Below are 20267 nucleotides of genomic sequence, written 5' to 3'. Positions count from 1 at the left end.
TTGTCTTGTAGGCCAGGATTGTTGCTTTCAGTCTCTGGATGAGCTAAACAGCTGCTGTCTGCTGCATCATATCTGAGAAACAGACATGAGAGCGCTGTCAATCATCTGTTCCAGCTCTCTGACAGGGAGACGAATGTTTCCCAAAATACTGAAGCACTCCTTTAAGAAATATTGGTGAAGTAAGTGTCAGAATCTTAAAGACGGGGGAGCGAAAGAGGAAAAAAATAGCCTTAAGCATTTTATTGTTGCAAAATCACAAAAGCACTTGGCTTCTGTTGGTGTGACCTTCATGCAAAGGTAGATTTGCTGTTTTAGGACTAAATAAAAAAGACACTTTTTTTTTCTGCAGTGTGTGCAACTGTTGGTGTAACTAGAACTTCATGTCTGCTGGTGTACACTAGACAGGACAGAAGTGACATTATGGGGTTAGGCTTCCGCTACTTGTTTTTACAGTAAAAAGGAAAAGCTACTCGGTTTCTCTATCTATGGCTAAACTACGTTTCGCACCTTCCAAAGGAGAACTTAAAGGCTCGTGTGTAACGGCCGGCGACCGTTCAGCTTCGGAGATGAACGTTGCTTCAGTTTCAGCTTCAACGTCATCCTCACCCTCTTTCCTATCTTCATTTGCAGGAAAAGAAAACATACAGTGTGAAGGTAAAGAGGTGATTTGTTTTTGTTTTTCTTTTTTTTTACTTTACAAACTCAAACAAATTAAACGATGCATTGACAAATGCCGGATCTGTCCTGCAGCGATGGGGACAATTTGCAAAACAGAGACGTTTTACTCTGTTCTCACCGGACGTTTTGGGGACGAATGACAAATTTAAAAAAAATAAAAAAAAACTGTCTACGATGTATTCATGTGGATTGAATATCCTGTGATTATCAAAAATGAAAATGATGAAAAATGAACTCATAATGAGGTTAGTAAGTTGAAAAGGTTATTGGCTGAGAGGAGAATGAAAAATTATGTAAAAGAAAAAAAAAAAAAAAAAAACTTGACTCAGGATCTCCTTCAATGTGATCAACACCGACGTTTTGTACACCTACTGGTGGAACACAGGTATTGCAATCCCAGAGACAGAGTCTTTTCAAAAATGGAAAAAAAAAAAAAAATCATTTAAAACTCACCATACCATTGAATTAAAAATGAGTTTGAAATCGGTCCTCCACAGCTAACACCACACAGTCATCTAGAATATTTTACCAAAGCCATTATTTGCTCAAATAAATCACTCAGTTGTGTCTTGATTGTCAAAGGAGGTCGCGTTGGAGTCGCTCTCTCTCTGCAGCCCGGTCCAGTTGCTAAGTTTGCCCGTGCATCCACTCGTCTCTTACTGTCAGGCCATGTGGAGGAGAACCCAGTGCTGTCAGGGTAGAAGTTGCCACTTTGCCGATCGTTTCTGTCTAACAGCTCGGAGGCTGAGAGCCTCTCCACAGAGAGAATCCCTAATCAAATTCCCTTTTATTCCTGCCTTCCCTCGCTCCTCACCCTGAATCACACTGCATTACAACAAACTAACATATGCCCACATCCTTATCTCCAATTGCTCCCTCTGTTCTCTCCCGGCTCTGTTTTGCTGCTCCATGCACCGACATATGCACAACCCCCCCCTACCCCCCCTCATTCCTCCTTCCTTCAATCCATCAGCGGCAAACTGTCATTAGTCTAAATATGAAAAGCAGATATGTGGAAGAATTCCTTCTGTGCAGGTTAGTGTGATGTTCTGTGATGAAAGGATGCGGCGACAGAGAGATCTATTAATAATGAAGCTCCAAGTGTAGAGATGTAGGGGGGAGAAAAAAGAAAAAAAAAGAGAAAAGAGCGACTGGAGAGAGCCAGCTGAACATCACAGGGGAGAGAGGTGGAGTTTAGCAGGGATACAGATGGAAAAAAAAAATAGATGGTTAACTTCAAAATTTCAGTGCAACAGAAAAGGGATAAGAAGCGAGCGGGGAAGAGAGGCAGAAATGAGTAGCACATCTTCTCCTTTGATTTGCATTATTACTTACTAGAACCGGAGGGGGAACCAGCAATTGTACCTGAAAGAGAATAAGAAAAGGAAGCGGAGATGAGAACTTGTTTATTTATGCATTCAATTTGCCTAAAGACTCGACTCTGGCTCATTTATCAGACTCAGATGGGGGAAAAAGCCGGGTTGCAGAAAAAAAAATAAAAATAAGGGTTGCAGAAGACCAACCTCTCACCGTCCCGGAGTAATTACAGGATCTGAACCGTCTTCCCCCTCATCCCATATTTTCCTCTTTCCCAGATTCATATGTTCGTTCTCCCCAGTTAAGTGCCTTTCTTATTTGCTTTTTTTCCCCCCAAATAAAGCTTATTTTTCAACTAAATTTAGATTTAGTCTTGCGATGTTTAATGCACTTTGTCCTTTTCAAAGCTATGGCCATTTTGCTTTCTATTGCAACCAAGCGGAAGCTCCAAACATTTAAATTTTTAAATGCCACTAATGGGATCCAAGAGTTTTAAAAGGCCAGGGGTGAGGTCTGAAGGTGTGTGTCAGCACTAATATAAGTGTGTTGGAAACAACAGCAGAGAGGGATGATGGGAGGGGGAAGAAAACTAACAACTTTCTGCAGTGTGGCTGCATGTAAAAGTGTGTGTGCGTCTCCACTGGTGTTTCTCTTATTGCATAAAGAGTGTGGCAGTGTAAAAGCAGAAAAGTGGGGAGGGGCTGCCCTAGATTATTATTTTATCGTAGCTAGCTGCTGTGCCTGGTTACTCTCTCCAAAAGGATTTCCTCCTCACACACCGCTGTGCTGCTGCACATCCCTGATCTGCTCTCTGCAAGCAGGTCACAGAAACTCCAAAGAGCTTAGTGTCCTCGTAATCTTTCAAACCGTCCTTTCTTTTCAGCTTGTTCTTCTGGTTCTACTTTTCATTCAAGACCTGAGAGTCACAGTAGTGATGCCTACTGTACATCAATCAGTCCAATATGGAGCAAAAAAAATTGTCATTCAAAATCTTTTATGAGACAAAACTAATGAATGTCAACTCTTCTTAGATAAGAATGATTCTGAATTCAATGATGGCTTGTTATGATATAATTAATACATCGATTGTACTACAGTGAGACAGACTGCAGCCCTCTGAAACAAAGTTCACAGTCTTGACTTAGAAGTAATTTAAGCACCATTGGTTTCTGGTTCATTCGGCCAGTGAGAGAGCAAGACTTGAACTGGATAACATGAAGGCTTAACAGAGTACAACAAAGTTCAACCAATTGAACTGCTTTGGGTCTTTTTCACAAAAGTATGCTACAGTTATCAAATGGTACATCTATAACTGTGGCTTATAGCAGCCATAAAAATGAATCATATCAGTTGTAATTTTAGGAATTATTTGAAAAATGTCTGACCTAAACGATTGTCACATTGCAGTAAAAAACAAAACCCAAACAGGGAGTTTTTAATCATTACGTTTCTAACTTCCTTTAGCTGTGAAGTAATGCTAATGCTAGCTTGTACAGCAGATATAAATATAAACAGCAACTGTAAATGGAGAAATTAGATTTGTAAAACGTCTTTCTTATTTTACTTTTTTACACATAGGAGTATTTACACATTTATCTTGTTATTGTCATAACCTGTGTCTGTCATAGCTGAAGTCTGGAGTTTGCACACACTCATCATGGGTATGCGCGCCATATCATTTTGTCCTTTCAAGATTCATCTGAACTGTTTTTCCCCAACAAGTCTGAATTCCTGAGAAAATTTAGAGTCTCAAAGATTTCAAAAATATATTTCGCCTTGACAAGGCCAAGGACTAGCTTCTCATTAATGACCACAACTGAGTGCAGCTGGCAGTTTCTCTTTACCAGCGTCAAGAAAATATTTTTGGCAGCGCTGACCAATTCTGCTATAATGGGAAAATCAAAGAAACTACGAGAGATGTGAGGAGAACTGCAGATCAATAAAAGTCCAATTCTAAGATCATCAGTTCAAATATTCATACAGGAGTTGAATTTTTCTAATGCGTCACCACTTTTCTGGGTCTTGACGAACACCTGAGCTGTCACTTTCAGATGGAAGGAAATAGTTTAGATGTTCACGAACAACCCAGGAAACGCTGCGGCTCGAGGAGATCTCACGCTGGAACAACCAGAGTTGTGGTGAAGTGAGATTTAGATCGTCATGGAGTGAGAGCAAGACGACCAACAAGGAAGCCTCCCCACCCAAATCATGTTGAATTGACAGCTTTCTACACGGACGAGCAAAATGCATCCCGGGGAAAAAAAAAAGCTCAAATATCAGATGAGAAAAAGGCTGAGCTGTTTGGCTACATAGACGAGAATAATTTTTAGACAAATAAAGTTCATTCTAACACATTTAGGAACATTGTATTAATGATCAAGCTTAGTAGTGGTAGCATCATGCTGTGTGACTTTTTCACAGAGAGTAATGCTGGATCATTGGGGAGAATGAATAATAAATAAATATCTCTACATTCTCCAACTTTACCTAGCATGAACACCTACATTTGGAAACATTTGTGTCTTCCAAAAGGACAAACAAAACGAACCAGGTTCTAATTAGCAACTAAACAACATTTTAAACTTCTGTTGAAAGTTTGTGGCTTGAGTTCATAACCCTTCTGGACACCAAATCCACCATGAAGAGTGGAAAAATATTCCCCCAGGCTTGTTTCAGGGGTTTGATAGCCACTAAAAAAAACATAAAATTCACCTTTAACTTTCTATGAATTATAGGATTCATAGCCCAAAATGTCTGACGCTTTATCCCGTGATGAGTGGACGCAAACGTCTGACCACTCTACATCGGATGAGCACAATGCGTGAAGCAGGTACGTACAGGTGTTGGGGGTTCCAGTTGGTGCAGGCAGGTAGGAACCTGCTTTCCAGGACTTGGCTTTGAAGCCCTTCTTGCATTTCTGGCAGTCCTGCCCGGTGGTGTTGTGTTCACACTGGCACTGGAGGTTCCCCTCAGTCAGCAGGCACTGGGAGGCGTGGAGGTTACACTTACACCTTGGGGAAGAATCAGAGAAAACAGTCGGCATATGTGAGAACGCAGACTGTGACCCACTGATGGTAGCGGAGGGCAAAACATTGTAATTTCACCCAGCGTGTTGATGAAATTAAGAGAATAAGTTTATACAGAGGAATGTAGAAACGTAAATAAATCAGGGGCAGCTAAGGGTCTGCTGCCCTTAGCTGCAGACCCTTAGCTGCAGGGTCTGCAGCTAAGGGTCTGCCCTTAGCTGCAAAACCGAACACATTCCTGAAATTGAAGTGCATCGGTTATCCGACTGCAGCTAGCACATTTGAGCGGTTTACTCAGTTAAAACTACAAACCTGCAAAAATAGCAGATTTTTATGAGGCACACCTCTTAGGCAGAGCCCCGAGACTTTCAGCTTTGATGTTTTGGTTCGTTGTGTTAACTGTCACTTTCCAGTCTCAAATATATTCGGTTCTGCCTCAGAAGTCACCGACAGAACTGCAGCATCCTTTTCCTGTTTTGATGTTTGCTCTCTCAGTTTGTACAGCTGCCACTCCATCTGATTCTGTTGTTTGATTTCACTTGCAGCCTTTCTTACTTCACCCACTGAATGAAGTAAAAAAACAAAAAACAAAATAATTTCTCACAATTAGCTGTTTTATTAATCGATTGCAAAGCTTGCAGGTTTTGCTCATTTACATGTAAACCAGTAAACGGTAAATCAGTACGCTGGTATTTCAGTATCTGATTTTGTCTATTTTTGCATCTATGAAATAAAATGTGAGTAGTCCAGATCTGATTTCAGCATGAGGTCTAAGGCATACAACACAAAAGCGAACAGCATATTCCTTTTATTACATTCCCTTACGGCTTAGAAGAAAAATAATTTGACCTTTATGCTGGAATTTTATGAGACATTTTTACATAAACACTGCCAATTCATTTACTTTGCAAGCTTTTCAAAAAATTTCCACAACAGCAGAGGTACAAATGAAAGATACCCAGAGACACTCAGACCTACAGCAAGCATTCTTCTTCTCACAATTTCGTTTTTAAATAGAAACATTATTTAAAGTAAAAAACTACAACTGTAACAGTTCAATAGGGTTATATTACTGGGAATCATTCAATGTTTTTGTGCAGCTATGGAATAACAGTGCAGTTCTGTTCCAGCTTAATCATTCAACAGCAGAAACTCTGAGGATGTTTTTTTTAATTTTTATTTTGGAAAGCAGTTCACATTTTTCCTCCTCCTCCACCCTGCAGTGTCCCAAGGTTCACTAGTTTGGAGGAAGCTGCTACAAATTTCCCAACAACACCTCATCTACAATAGGTGAAGTGTTATTTCTAAAGGTCTGTGCAACATGACACAAATGAAATCATATTTGTTTTGTTTCTTTTACAGTGGATTTTGTGGATTTTCTGCATTTCCAATATCTGAGGGAACTAAAAATGACTGGGCCCAGAACAGCCTGAGATTTGGTCCAGGTCAGAGTGCAAACTTTGAACAGCAATACTTAAGCTAAATGTTTCATAATTTAATACTCAACACTAACCTGCTACAGGAGGACCAACAATAATGATAGGTTTTCCTCTCGAAATTATCAACATATGAGTAAATTTCTTAAGCAAACACTCAAAAAGAAAAAAATACTAAAGATGAACAAGCTATAAAATAAAGGGCTGGAAGACACGAAAAGTGAGATAACACTTTAAAATGTAGTTTTATCAATATTTGCCACCCCATAGGCTGCATAATTAAACCACCAGTTGTATTCTCTTGCATAAGAACGTAAAAGAACAGCATTTCTCAATTTAATCATTCTCCAAATACATATTAAATTAAATTCCCAGGTATGTCTCTGAGTTCTGCTGCGAGTGCATGCACACGTGCACACTTGACCTCGGCAGAGGGCAGGGCCCAGGTGTGCTGATCCACACGCCACACTTCTGCCACGACGGAAATGAGGATCTTAAGGACACTCCGCAAGTATGACTTGGAAATTACAGCCTTTTCCAGTTGAGCGACTGGACTCCAATCCAGTTTGTTCCACTGGAGTGAACACCTATCCGTCTGCATCAAATATTCAAAGAATGGCCTCTGTATTCGAGGGGAGATGACTGCTTCAGTTTTCTCTCCTCGCGCTAATCTTCGGTGCTCTTTCATATTTATTTTATTTCCGTTCATCCTTCGAAGGCGGACGTGGTGAGCAGCCCATCAAGCCGAGGCCTAATTTTGCAACAACAAGCGCAAAATAACGATTACCAAAACTTGGGGAGTTTAAAACAAGAACTCAGTCGACGGAAAAATTGGTGTCTCAGATCACGAGGCTTACGGTGGTCCAATGAATCCCCCCTCCATCTCCCTCTGACAGGACATGCCACGGAGGATCCATCCACCAACAAAGCCTCATTTCCTGCCTGCATTCTGAAGGACAAGAGCTGTCCACTTAGGGAAGACTGAAATTGGAAATCTCTTTTTCAAGAAGAAAGCATTCTGTATGAGAGAGTGAATGTGTGTCAAATGAGACAGGTGTGTGTGTGTGTGTGTGTGTGTGTGTGTGTGTGGTTCTCCTCCATGCGTTTGGGATGCATTTGTTTGCGAGCGCAGATGACAGGCAACAGATCAGGCAAAAACAGACGCGTTGTGACTAATGCCTGCACTGAGTGACTGACAGCCGTGAACATATCACCGCTTTTCATCTCCTGCACCTCTGCTGATAAATCTCATCTGTCTCATCTTGAAAGTGGAAGCGCCGCTGAGTGCAGGATCTAAGAGATGCAGCTTAAATCAATACCTGAGAACAGAGTGATTTCCTAGGTGTTGTGCGATGCAGTTTGTGTTTGGCGGCTCTCATTCGACGAGAACTAGCCTGTCCAGCCGATTACACAGATGACAAGCCCCACTTTAGGCACAGCGTTAAAACTCGAACAAGCTGAAAAGATTATTAGGGCTGATAAAAAGCCAATGGGGTCCAATATTTGATTACAGGCTCCTTAAAGTCATCTATTGCGCTTTGCGAAATTTATTCACGCTGAACTTTTTCACATTTTGTCACGTCGTAGCCACAACTTTTAATGTTCATGAAAAGATTTTCTGTAATAGACAACAAAGCTGTGCCACATCCCAATGTTGCGGAAAAAGGTTCTCCGGTCAGACAAGATTGGAAACTGAACCCTGTTGGAAAGCTGCACTGAGCTGATTGGAAGGCGAATGTGTGAATGCACATCCACTGACACTTTTTAACCCTTCCAGACCGAATGCAGCAGCGACGATCCAGCCAAATTTGCAGTATCGTAATTCCGCCACACTTTGCGCTATCAACGGTTTCTAAAAGGGGAGACGTTGACCTTTCCAGCCAATCTTGGGTTACTACGGTAATTTCGCCCCCGCCATAGCAGGGAGTGAAATTAATCTGAGGGGCGGTCTTTTAATAGAGGGTAAATTGTGAAAATTACTTGGCAGATATTGAAAGTCCCAGTTGTTATAGATAAATGGGCAAATATATATTTACTCATTTAAAGAACTGCGTACAATTAAAATAAGCAAAAACATCCATTTGAAACTTAGGTCTTATAGGGTTAAACATTTATTTGTGAAAACAAAAAGTGAAACATTTTATTTTCTCTCACTTCTCAATTGTGCTCTGTTTACTTCTAAAGCCCATAAAATGCATAAAAATCCAGAGCTGAAATGTGACAAAAAGTGAAAAACTTCAAGCGGGATGAACAATTTTGCAAGGCAGAATAATTAGAGACGTCTGAGTCGCGCTCGGGCGCGTTTATCCCCTCGACCTGATATTCTGACCTCCACCTCGCAGTACCACCGATAAAGACCACAAGTACTTCCAGCCTCGCACTCCTTCCGCATGACTGATGTGACACTCCGACTCTCGGAGTTATGCGTCTCGCCGCTCTCACTCTTGCATTTGACAGCTTGCTCTGGGATTTTCCCCGGTCCCTCTTTCCAGTCCCTCCGCGCACAAATAATACATGGGAACAATCGTATGTTAATGTGCAAGATGTCGGCCGTTGCTGCAAAGTCATCAAAGCAGGAGTGCAGCAATGAGCTGAAGGATGTTAAGATGGGACAGCTGGATCCATCAGAATTGTTTTTAGTTACTCAGGGCAGGAGGAAGCGAGCAGATTAGATGAAGATAGAGGAGAGGGAGTGAAAATGGGGGAGAGGTTTTTTTTTTTCTTCAGAACAGAAGGGATATTCATTCTTCTTTACATTAGAACCCACTCACAAATTGGAGTTTTAATTAGCTGTGGTAATTACAGGTCAGTGCTCCTGTTCATCAATCTGCTCTGTGCAGTCTCTGTGAAAATGGCAGCAGTTTATTTTCTGTTTTATTTTTTCTGTTTCCCATGTTATTTGTCTTTTGCATGCATATGCAAGCACACATGTAGAGGGTGTGGGCAACACGACGAACACACCACAACAAGACAACGAGTGGAGAGAAAGCCCAATTATACCACAGAAGCAAAATGTATGATGGTAAAATGGAAACCGCATCCAAGGCATCTCTATAACCTGCTGCACGCGTTTGTGCTCCATAGCTATTACTGACTAAACCTCTCATTACAGGAAGGAAAATCGAACAAACAGGCCTGATACTTTAGGTTGGCTTCTTTTTTGTTTTTTCTACTTTTGTTTCACTCAGACCAGGCAGCGAAAAAGAAAACTTCCTCATGAATTAAGCCTTATTTTAACCTAAGAGAAATGTTAGCCTTGTTTCATGTTTGTCAAAGAAACAGCCGCAGTGCTTCTGTAAGAGGCATTGAATATAAAAGTAAACTTCAGCGACAAAAGAAAGCCACTAAAGCTCCTGACATTTTTTGCAGTATTTGTGCCTTTAGTTTGAGGCTTTCGTAGAGGCAGAGCAGAGGGTTAAAGTGGCAGCACCCCACTCCAAAGGGAAACGATGAGAATTCACAGAGTCCTGCTGCATCATCGCCAGGTGTGCTACTTTTTCCACAATGCCATTAGTTTAGATTTTAAACCAGCATGCCCAGGTAAGTAAGGCGATAAGGCGATTCACAGTTTTGCATGGAATTAGGAAATGTTACTGTTAGGTTATTAATGTGGCATTTAAGTTATAATTGCGTAGTTTTTGTTGCAGTGATGCACCTGTGCGTTTTACATGGCAAGTGAGAGCAGAGAGGGTCATGCTGGGTAAATTTCTGACTTATCAAACAGTCTGGCTTCTCTTGAGATTAGATTATACATGATATAATTTAACTAGCTAGTAAGGCAGGGAAAATGGGAACGTTATTTTTCAAGGACGTTGTGTATTTCAAAGGCAAATAAACACAGGGCAAATATGAATATGCAACAAATTAATTGGGATATTACAAACACATATATTTAAGTATTTACGATCCGTTAAAAGAGCTACTAAAAACTGTAGAAGAGCAGCATTTCTGTCTACAAAGGATTGCTGACTTAGCAAGCTAAGCTCAGCTAACGACGCCAATGCGCGCAGTTTCACAAAAAATAATAAGGGTATTTTTTTTTCATGTGCATTTGATGCAACCAATGGCCGCTGTGCTTTACACTGAATACAATTTATTCAATCTCTGTAATCTAATGACACGCCGTGTTGTGTGGAGCATGTAATGTATGGGGGCTTCCTTCTCATTTGGTGTTGAATAAAAAAGAACAATAATAATTGCGAAGAAAGAAAGTACGTCTGAATACATGTAGCGTTCATTAAAAACATGTGGTACAGCCATGGCTGCAATACGGTGCTCTGCTGAAATCTCGCTTTGGACTTTTTCTTCCTTCCAGCTCATCTTGCTATGTGTTTCTCAGTCCATCCCCCACTGAAAGTCTGTCTTTTTCTAGTCATGTTGCCCCGAGTACTTAATGATTCGAGAATGCCTGATTTAGACAGCAGAAATGCAGCAATTATAGGGATAAATAACAAGAAAGATAAACAAACATCAAGGGGGAGAGTCATGTGGTGGCAGAGTCTAAAAAAGCAGCTGGAAGCATCAGTTAATGGGGCTTTATCTGTCTCTTCACTGCAGCTTATGTGCATTCCTCTGTTGCTCACCAGGGACACAGCTATCGTTCACTTTTTTCCCCTCCTTCCATCTAGTCCCACTGAACTTTGTCCAAAATGTCTTTTTCTTCTCTATACATTCATTTTTTTCCCCCCATTTATTCCCTTTTCTCCGTCTTCGACTCGCCCGTGTCGGTCTGTGTCGCCACGGCCTTTTAGCTCCTTTGCCTCTTGCTCGTTGCACAAGTGTTCACCGAGCAGTGCTTTGGGTAAATTGGGTTGTGGACATGTGCTTGAGAAGAGAGGTCTAAAGAGAGAATGGAGGGGATTTAGATGATACGGAGGGCTGAGCAGTCAGTACAACAGAGATTAGGGCGGCCGTGTCAAAGACATGACAGTCTGCCAGCCTTCGCGCTCGCAGTGATGAAACTTGGAGGAGGGGCAGGGGGAAGGTCTGTGTTTGTGAGCTCTAACCTGTGATGACAGATTGTATTGATGCAACTCTGACCCAACAGGAGGTCTCCCTCCTCTGCTCTGCGGTCGATCAACCGTTTCTGAGACGGACCATTCCACACTTTTAACTGCCTCCTTCCTCTGGAAGCAAAAAAAAAAAGATAAACTCACAACAGGCTCCACAACCTCCGGTAGTAACACTAGAGGTCGAGTCTAATGGGCGCCGAGTCTTATGGCTTTTTAAAGGGAAAGAAAGGCTTAAAGCCAAACTAAGGCTGGCTGATGATAGAATGGCCAACTATCTTTTATGTTCATCCATCCGTCCATCCGTTTTTCTAAGTCTGGTCTTTCACACTGAGGATTATGGGGAAATTACACTGGGTTGGATTGACGTGGTTAATTTGTAGCTAATAAAAAATGGTTGCTATGGGGACTTAGTGCTGAGGTTCTCTAAAACAGAGTTTTGGGTATTTCTGTTACAATCTGCATCCTGTCAAGACGAGCCTGGTTTGACACAGATCAGGATCTTTCAAGATTTTTTTAAAAGTTACATTGACTGTAGATTTGGGCGAGTTTAGGTGATGATTGACATACATCTGCTTTACCTGAAAGGAATGACTTTTTTTTCCTCAAGTCTTAAGACTGGCGAAGAGAAATTGATTTTTCACATTGCATTACATTTTTCTGCAGAATGTATTTTAAGGGAACTTAATGGGAATGCTGATGAGGGTGGTATTTGTTGTTTCCATAATTGTATGACATATTTCCTTCAATCAGGTATTTCTCTTGACCTCATATAGAGCCGACTTTGTAACAAGAAGATGATTCCTGTTTTGCAAAGCGTTGTTCTAAAACCACCAGGAAATCCTGCAGCTTGGAGAAAGAGCTTTGAGTCTCACTCCCAGACTGCTGCGTTCATCCAGTTAAACTGTGGGAAGTCTCTTGAATGTTTTGCTGTGATTATTGTTAAATATTTACATTTTCCCTGAGGTTTACCTTTTGCATCCTCTTCCCTATTTACCATGGACGCCAAAAAGGCGAGGAGATGCTGCAGAATTGACTGGAGAGATGGAAGAAAGGCAATTTTCACCGCAATGCAATATGAACATGCAAACAACACAACACCACTGCTCCTCTAAAAGCCAAAAATAAGATTCATAAAGCACAAAATAGTTACTTTCCTTCTCCTGTATTAGAGAGAAAGAAAATCAAAAATGTATTTATTACAGCATTTAAATGTTTTTTGGTTTTTTTTGCCTTTTACCGTGTAAAGTCATATATGTTTATTACAAATTGCTTTTTTGACTTTTCTTATTTATTCAAAATTTTGGACATTATTTTAGAACCTCTAGTTTAGCTGGATCTGTACGGTGGAAGAGGCTAAAACAAAGGTGACGATAACGTTTGTTGTTTTTGACATTTAATTGTTTTTAAACCACTAGTTCAATTTCAGCATAAAAACTGTGAATGACGTGTAAGGTTAAAACAAACAAAAGCAAATGAGATAATAAGATTATGCTAAAGGCTTTCAGCTAATTATTTTCTCAAACACATTATTAGTGACCTCTTCATAGTATCTTGTTGGTATCCTGGGCAAAAGAAGAGTCTTCAAAGTGTGTGTGACCGAAGCACAACAGAGGAGACCAAGCGCAGGGTGGGAGTTGATGCAAAGCAGAGATCAACGATCAGCTCCACGCCTTATTGGCTTAAACTGAGGTCTTTATCACCACGTCCTCCTCCTACTTCCTCCCCTCCCCTCGCCTCGACTCGTAAATTCAGAGCAGCTAATTGGACATGACTGCGTTTATGTTCCTGGTTCATAAATTTCTTTCTCTGAAGGGAGAAGATCGATTTTCCTCGAGCGCAGCCGTCCATGGCTGAACAGGGGCCTCTTCAAACGTTCGCTCACCTCTCTACCACGCCTCGTGTCTTTTTCTTTCTCTCACCACCATCCATCCTCTCATCTGCGTTTTCTTTCACTCTCTCTCTCTCTGTCTCTCTCTCAAGACCAAACAGATAATCTATAACTGACCTGCTCTGCAGGAGTGTGGAGAGCAGGGATTACAGTGCACTGCTTTCCAATACTTTTTTCACTGTCTTGTCAGCTCATTCCAGACTTTCACATTACCTAAAAGCCAAATCAAAAATATCTGCAGCTCTATATCAACTGTTTTTTAATGCCATCAACAAAAAAATAAAACAACAAAAAAAAAACACTTATTCCTTGGATAAAAGTCCGCGGAGTGGAAAAAGCTGCAGGCCAGAGTTTGAGATCCTTATTTCAATACTGCAATTAGCAATTACACGTGCAACGTCTAAAAGCCAAACTCTAAAGAAACAAATATGTCAACAAAAAGGTTGTTTCCTGTGCAGTCTTTGACATCTTCTACATGTGAAAACGGGCTAATCTGAGCCAGTGTGTGATCTAAAAGTGGGAAACATGAGTTTGTGATTTTAAAAACTGACCAAGCTAAACGGTCAGTTCAAAAATATTTTTGGAAATGGTTTGAAACATTGTGTAATCTGATGCAGTTTTAATATACACTAGTCTGTCCTGGCTAAATGAACGACTCAGTATCTTGAACAACTACGGATCTAGATCGCTCTTGACACCATTACTGATAAAAATAAATAAATAATAACTGTGGCATGTCGTCGTTTCTGGGTGCATCAGAAAACACTAACACTGTTTAACTTCATGCGGTGATAATCTTTACTGCATCTGACCAAACAGAAAGTAAACAGTGAATGAGTTAACAAAGCCCCTTCACAAGCCTCACTGTACTCTCTGGATCACGCTGTCTGATCACAGCTTTCCCCCTTATGCTGTTTCTCTTCCTGCCTGGCTCACTAGACGCTTTAGTTCTGTTGTTGGTTTTACCAAGAGACAAATACATTATTTCAGCTGATAGTACTGTGACTTTGCACAGTAAAAATACCCATTATCTACTAGTTATTAAAAAAATAAAAAAAAGCCAGCCTCTTTTGCTCTGTATTCTGCTGTGGAGGAATAGATTTCAAAGTGAGATGCTGTCTGTTCCATTTTTGGCCTGAAAGCCCCGACGCAGGGTTGACCGCCTCGTTATTAAGACTACACTGGGACCCAAACCCAGAATACATAGTGATTGGAGCATCTGTTGATTTTGCATACAAGCTGCTCCAGGACACTCCTAAATGACTCTGAATCTGGTCAGAGCTTATTGTCGGCATTTAAAAAACAACAACAAAAAAATGCAGTTTTTTTTCTACTTTTTCGTTTTCTTATAAACAGTCAGACTTGTTCATGTCGTTGCAGCTCTTGCAGGCAAAATACGATTTGATTAGTCTCCTCTTAATGATTATTTTTAGTTATTGCATTGCATTACTACTCTCTATCAGTAGGGGGCTCTGCAACCACCGAACCTCTCTTTCTCTGACTTTCCGTAGGACTGTCTTCAAACATAAAAAAAAAAAAAAACAGGCCCCAAAGAACCATGCGTCTCCTACCTCTTTGAATACAACAGACACACACAAACCCAGCGCTTCTACTTGTTAAATATATTTAATGTCAAGAGGTTACTGGATGTTTTTGGCCCTGGATAAAACATTGAGAGGTGCGTCAAGCAAAAAGACATCCTAAATTATTCAGAGAGGACGGATGACCTTGACTGCCTTTGCTATCCACACCTTGCGTGTCTTTGTAGTCAGTGTGTGCAGTGCCGATGCCGGACGGCGAATGTGTGAACTCCCTGGTGTGTTTTTGGGATAATTCTTTATTTTAGCGCAGCGTGTTCTCAGTAAGAAAGCGCCTCAGTCTGTGACCGCGCACCTTAATGCGGGATCGACGGAGGATACGGGAGAGACTTTTGTGGGACTAAGCTCACGAGTAAATTATTTACACAGCATAAAATAAATGGCTATTGCGTGTCGAGCCGGCGCTCCGACCGGAGAGCGGCTCTGTGATTGGCTGTGTTGGGTCACGTAAAGAGCAGCAGGCAAACTGGGCCTTGCTTTGAGGTAGCCGGCTCTCTGAAGTATGCAGTGTATGCACAGGACCAAACAGGTAAATAATGGAGCCGGGGCACGTCCTGCTCCCCCATCCGGACCTCAGAGGACTGCTCTCATGATTGCAGCGGAGCCTGCTGAGAGTGAGAGAGCCATATATTGAAGCAGTTCAGGTGTGGGTTACATGCCAGCTGTGTGCTGTTTTTGCTGGCCTTTCAAACTACAGGGGGAAGTAATATGTTGCTCTCAGGGAGTGGGATTTTGTTGGTTTTGATGACGCCTCATGTATGCAAGTGTAAGACTGTTACTTAAACACCCAATGTAAGCGTTCTTCTATAAGATGCACTAGTGATCCCAAGCCCACCCCAGCGTGCATTTGAATTAGTTAGGGATCTTGCATAATACTCTGCCCATAATAATGCAATGTATACATAAAATCAACCCCTTACACTTATTTATCTTACCTTGGAACTGAGGAATTAGTAGATACTTTTGGTCCTTTTCACTGTCACCTAAAACAAGATTATCTATTCAATTGCTCAATACTGGGGATGTCCTAATCAGATTCCAAATGGACAAAAATCAACCCATGAAGCCTGTTGTTGTTGCTGTAGTGTGTGTGATTTAGTCAGCTAAACCCTTAGTGAGCAGTGCAGCTGCATTTTATTCAGCCATTTGCAACAATGAGTCTATTTTCATGAGCTCATTTTTAGTTAAACTGTATCATAGACTCTATAGACACACTTTTTTTTTTCTGATCTAACAAATCTGTGTTTTCCCTACAGCAGTGGTTTCCAAAGTCTGTCCTCAAGGGCTGGTATCCTCCATGTTTTCGTTCTGCCCCTGATGGTAGTTACTGCCTCCTCAGCATGTCAATGTTCTGCAGAACAAGCCATCATTTCATCCACGGCTGATAAACCAGGGAGAGAACGAAAACATGCAGGATGCCGTCCCTTGAGGACTGACATTAGACACTCCAGCCCTAAAGGTTTTAATGATTTTTAGTCATAGTGAAAGAGAGGTTGCATTGTCTGCTATTGTTCTCCATGCCCATGTCATGTGGCATAGTTTGTGGGTTGTTTCGACATCCACGAAAGAGAGATGAGCAGCCGTATCGTCAGTTTAGATTAGATTTCAATCTGAAACATACATTTTAGGACATGAGATAACTTTTTTGTGTGTGTCTGTGCAGAACTGGAACCACACTGATGTATGTTATCAGTCAAACTGTCAAGGAGTCATATCAAAACAAAGAGTAAACACCATTCTTAGTCTGCGGTTTCAGAAAGGCATTCAGCTGGAGCGAGGTCAATTTAATTTAATTCAGTTTATTAAGATAACGCTAATGCACAATACATTATCCAAAGGCACTTTACCAAAAAGTCCCTTCAATTCAGTCATCCATACATTCTAATTGATCCTAGTTATCAAACGGCACATCAAGTTCAGTTTTTCTATTAAAACATTTAAAACATTTTAAAACATTTTCTATTTAAGGAAATCTAGCCGATTGCGTCACGTCCGTGACTCGAGGCATCAGCTTCCCCTGGAGAAGAACATAGCGACAGTAAACACTTGTCTGCATTGTGTTGTTGATTTTAAAGCAACCACTCATACTAATCATGCAAGTCGTGACAGTGGAGAGGAAAAACCAAATCAATGTTTGGTTATTCCACCAAATACTGATTTCTGAACTCTTCCTGAGTTAAAACATCAGTATTGTTGCTTCTAAATGAACTTTAACTTGTTTTCTTTGCATTATTTGAGGTCTGAAAGCATCTTTTGTTTTTTTGTTTTTTTGTTGTTGTTTTTTTTTTTTGCTATTTTGACCATTTCTCATTTTCTGCAAATAAATACTAAAATTTTGGCTTGGAATTTCAGACATGATGTCAGAAGTTCATAGAATAAAAGAACAATGCTCATTTTACTCAAACATGTACCTATAAAAAGTAAAATAAGACAAACTGATCATTTTAAGAGATCTCTTAATTTTTTCCAGAGCTGTATATTGTTTTTTTTTTTTATTCAATAGGCACTAAGTTGTAACAACAAACAGATACAGGATTACATAAGTGTAACTTCATTTTACTGTTTCCAAGCATCTTCATTTGTTCATTATTAACGCTGCCTCAGTTGTAATTTATAATCACATAAATCACCAAGGTCCCCTGACTGCCAGATTCATCTCCTTTTACATATAAAATACACAATAAGGACATTTTAAGGTTGAAAACATCCAACGAGAGGATCTGACTCTCTCTCTTCTGGCCGCCTTTGCTCCCGTTTAGGCTACAGGGGGATGTGGGACGCTGCGTGAAAGCACCATATCAGCAATTCCACCCCATGATGCTAATGAAAAGTTGTACTTAAAATATATTTTTTGCTGAAATGTATCACCCATTAACGGAGGCACCTCCAGAAGTAAATGACCACTGTGAAGGCTCACCCTGCTGGGGGGCGGCGGGGTGATAATTATAGACCCGGCATGAATTGTAATAGCATTGCGAGGGGAATAATGACACAGGCTGCAGACGCCGCCTCACCGAGGCAGACACGTCGGTGCATTTTAGCGCCGCTCCCACTGAAGAGGATCCCAGCCTCGGTCCATCCTCCCCTAAAAGTCCTGAAATCACCATAAAAACTGCGCTTGATATTAGAATGTTACCTCCCTGCAGACTCCTTACTGCTGCTGAATTTGTTTTAATGAACACTCTCACAAAGAGTAACACCTGGGGTGAGAGGAAATTGGGTGTAAGATGGAGGTGGGGAGGGAGAGGGCTGGGGGCCGGGGGTTGTTATACGTTTTCTTATTTAAGATATGAACACGGAGAAAGTAGTAATGGGAGACGGGAGGCAAAGGGAGGAATAAAAAAAGTGATGAAGAGGCAGAAACTTTGGGACGGGATGGGGTTTGTTGGGAGATCCTTCCTGTTCTCTGTTCCCCCGCAGAGCATGTGGACCCCTGAAGGGTGATATAACTGTTTGTGGGCTATCTATATCAACTTCTTGTTTATGTATTAGAATGAAAAGAGAAGAAGAGAAAAGAGAAGCAACCATCTTAGATGAGAATCAAAGTCCATGCAGAATCTCTTTGTCTTTTTCTCTGATGTCTGTTTCCCCATCATAAAAAATTAACCAATGCACTTTTGAACCTCTAATGTGTCGTGGAGTATTTTTTTTAATAGATTATTAATATTTAAAGACACAAGCACACCTGGACCTGTTGGCCTTGACTGTGCAATACTTTCAGTGACTGCCATCTTTGCAGCCTGCCTCGTTTGAACGAGATTTGTGTGAAATCTTCTGGAAGGCCCTAAAATGTAGAGCGAAATGCAATCTGACAAAAAAAAAATACACACAATAGTGTTCATGGCTCTTTTACACCCATTGTTGAAATTACAGTTTAATTCCCGAGAAACCGCGAAGGGGGCGGAGGACGCCTGGGGTGGAGGAACCGACTTGGGATCATTCAGAGGACAAGGGTTAATATAATTATCCTCCCAAAACCTTGAGACTGAGAGAACATCATTAGTCATAGCGGGTGAAAAGCTACATGAGCTGCAGGGCCAGGGGAGAGGCGAAGAAAGGAGGCGGGAAGAACAGAGGAGGGGGGAGGTGAAAAGGAGAGCATCAAAACCCACTTGTGCACTTAGCAAGACAATTAGCACAAGGACTAAAACTTGAGGGTCTTAGCTGAGGAAGGGGAAAAAAAGCAAGGACTGTGCTTAGCTTCATTATGAAGGGTAACAGAAACTTGCACCCTATTTAGTAATTGTGATATTTTCCTGCAACCTCTACACTGGTTTTGTTTGTGTTGCAAAAGTTTTTGTTGTTGTTGTTGTTGTTGTCTTCAGAGGCCAGTGTGCTATGTAATTTTACAGTTAATGAAATCGCCTCTGTTTCTGTTTTTTTTTCCAATGAAAAGTTGTGGTTACATAAGAAATATTTCCTCTTATTATTTCTACTCCTTAAATAAAGTCGATGTTATGAGAATCACAGCTCGTTATAAATGATTTGAAATGGATAAATACAAAAAATGACAACGCTTTACTGTTTTTGTTGTACTCCTTCCACAATGGCAACCTAGGCAGCTGTAACAACTTAATGGCATATTTATAAATAATTAAAAAAAAATAAAAAAAAGGTGCCAAAACTACATCTAAAATATACTGATTTGATCCTAACTGACATAAAAACTCCACTTTTTTACACTGATATTTCACATATTGATTTCGCACTTTCCTAATGCCGAAAAGAATTGAGAATGCCATTTTATTTTTACAGACAGAAACAAAGTTTATAACTATTTTAACTAATCAATGTTGAGTAGAGCTGTAAATATACACAGAAATCTCTATTCTGCAGGTTTAAAAGTCACAGCTCTGTACATTTTGCTTTCTGCACATGCTTTGATCAAAAGGGGAAAAAAATATTAATTTGCTTTTACTTCATTCAGCAATGAACAAAGAATTTCTCAAATTTGTAAAAAAATATTTGGATTTTATTATACCTTAGAGTGGCTGAAGTGAAAAAGTGCCTGCAGCTTTAGTTTGATCATTTCCAATTAAGTTTGATCATTTCCAATTATGTATGGATAATCAGGCAAAACAAAACCCTGGGTACATTCTCCAACAGTAAGACCACCGTAACATGATCAAGGCTTTGAGTTCGGACTTTTTGAATCAGACTATGGTGATATTTGTGAGTAAAACAAAATCAACATCATTTTGAAGCTGTTTAGATATATAAGCTATCCACTGTATTATCTGTCACTGAATTCACCTTAAAAGTTCAGTTGTTGGAATATTTATATAGAGACATATTTCACTCATGGCAAAGCA

General features: G+C 40.6%; 1 protein-coding gene across 1 annotated transcript in view; it reads right to left on the bottom strand.

The window, feature by feature from the left end:
- The window catches only part of ntng2b (netrin g2b), an 89247-nt gene that overhangs the window by 40092 nt on the left and 28888 nt on the right, over positions 1–20267 (bottom strand). Inside the window, exons 4-6 of the mRNA XM_016681487.1 lie at positions 4834–5006; positions 2014–2043; positions 508–618 (exon numbers count right to left, since the gene is read on the bottom strand). Of these exons, the coding sequence (XP_016536973.1) occupies positions 508–618; positions 2014–2043; positions 4834–5006 (314 nt within the window). The remainder of the gene's footprint in view (positions 1–507; positions 619–2013; positions 2044–4833; positions 5007–20267) is intronic.

The sequence above is a fragment of the Poecilia formosa genome, unplaced genomic scaffold (genome assembly GCF_000485575.1).
Source record: "Poecilia formosa unplaced genomic scaffold, Poecilia_formosa-5.1.2 Scaffold282, whole genome shotgun sequence".
NCBI lineage: Eukaryota > Metazoa > Chordata > Actinopteri > Cyprinodontiformes > Poeciliidae > Poecilia > Poecilia formosa.
The sequence above is the reverse complement of the archived record's forward strand: the minus strand, read 5'-3'. Positions and strand labels throughout refer to the sequence as shown.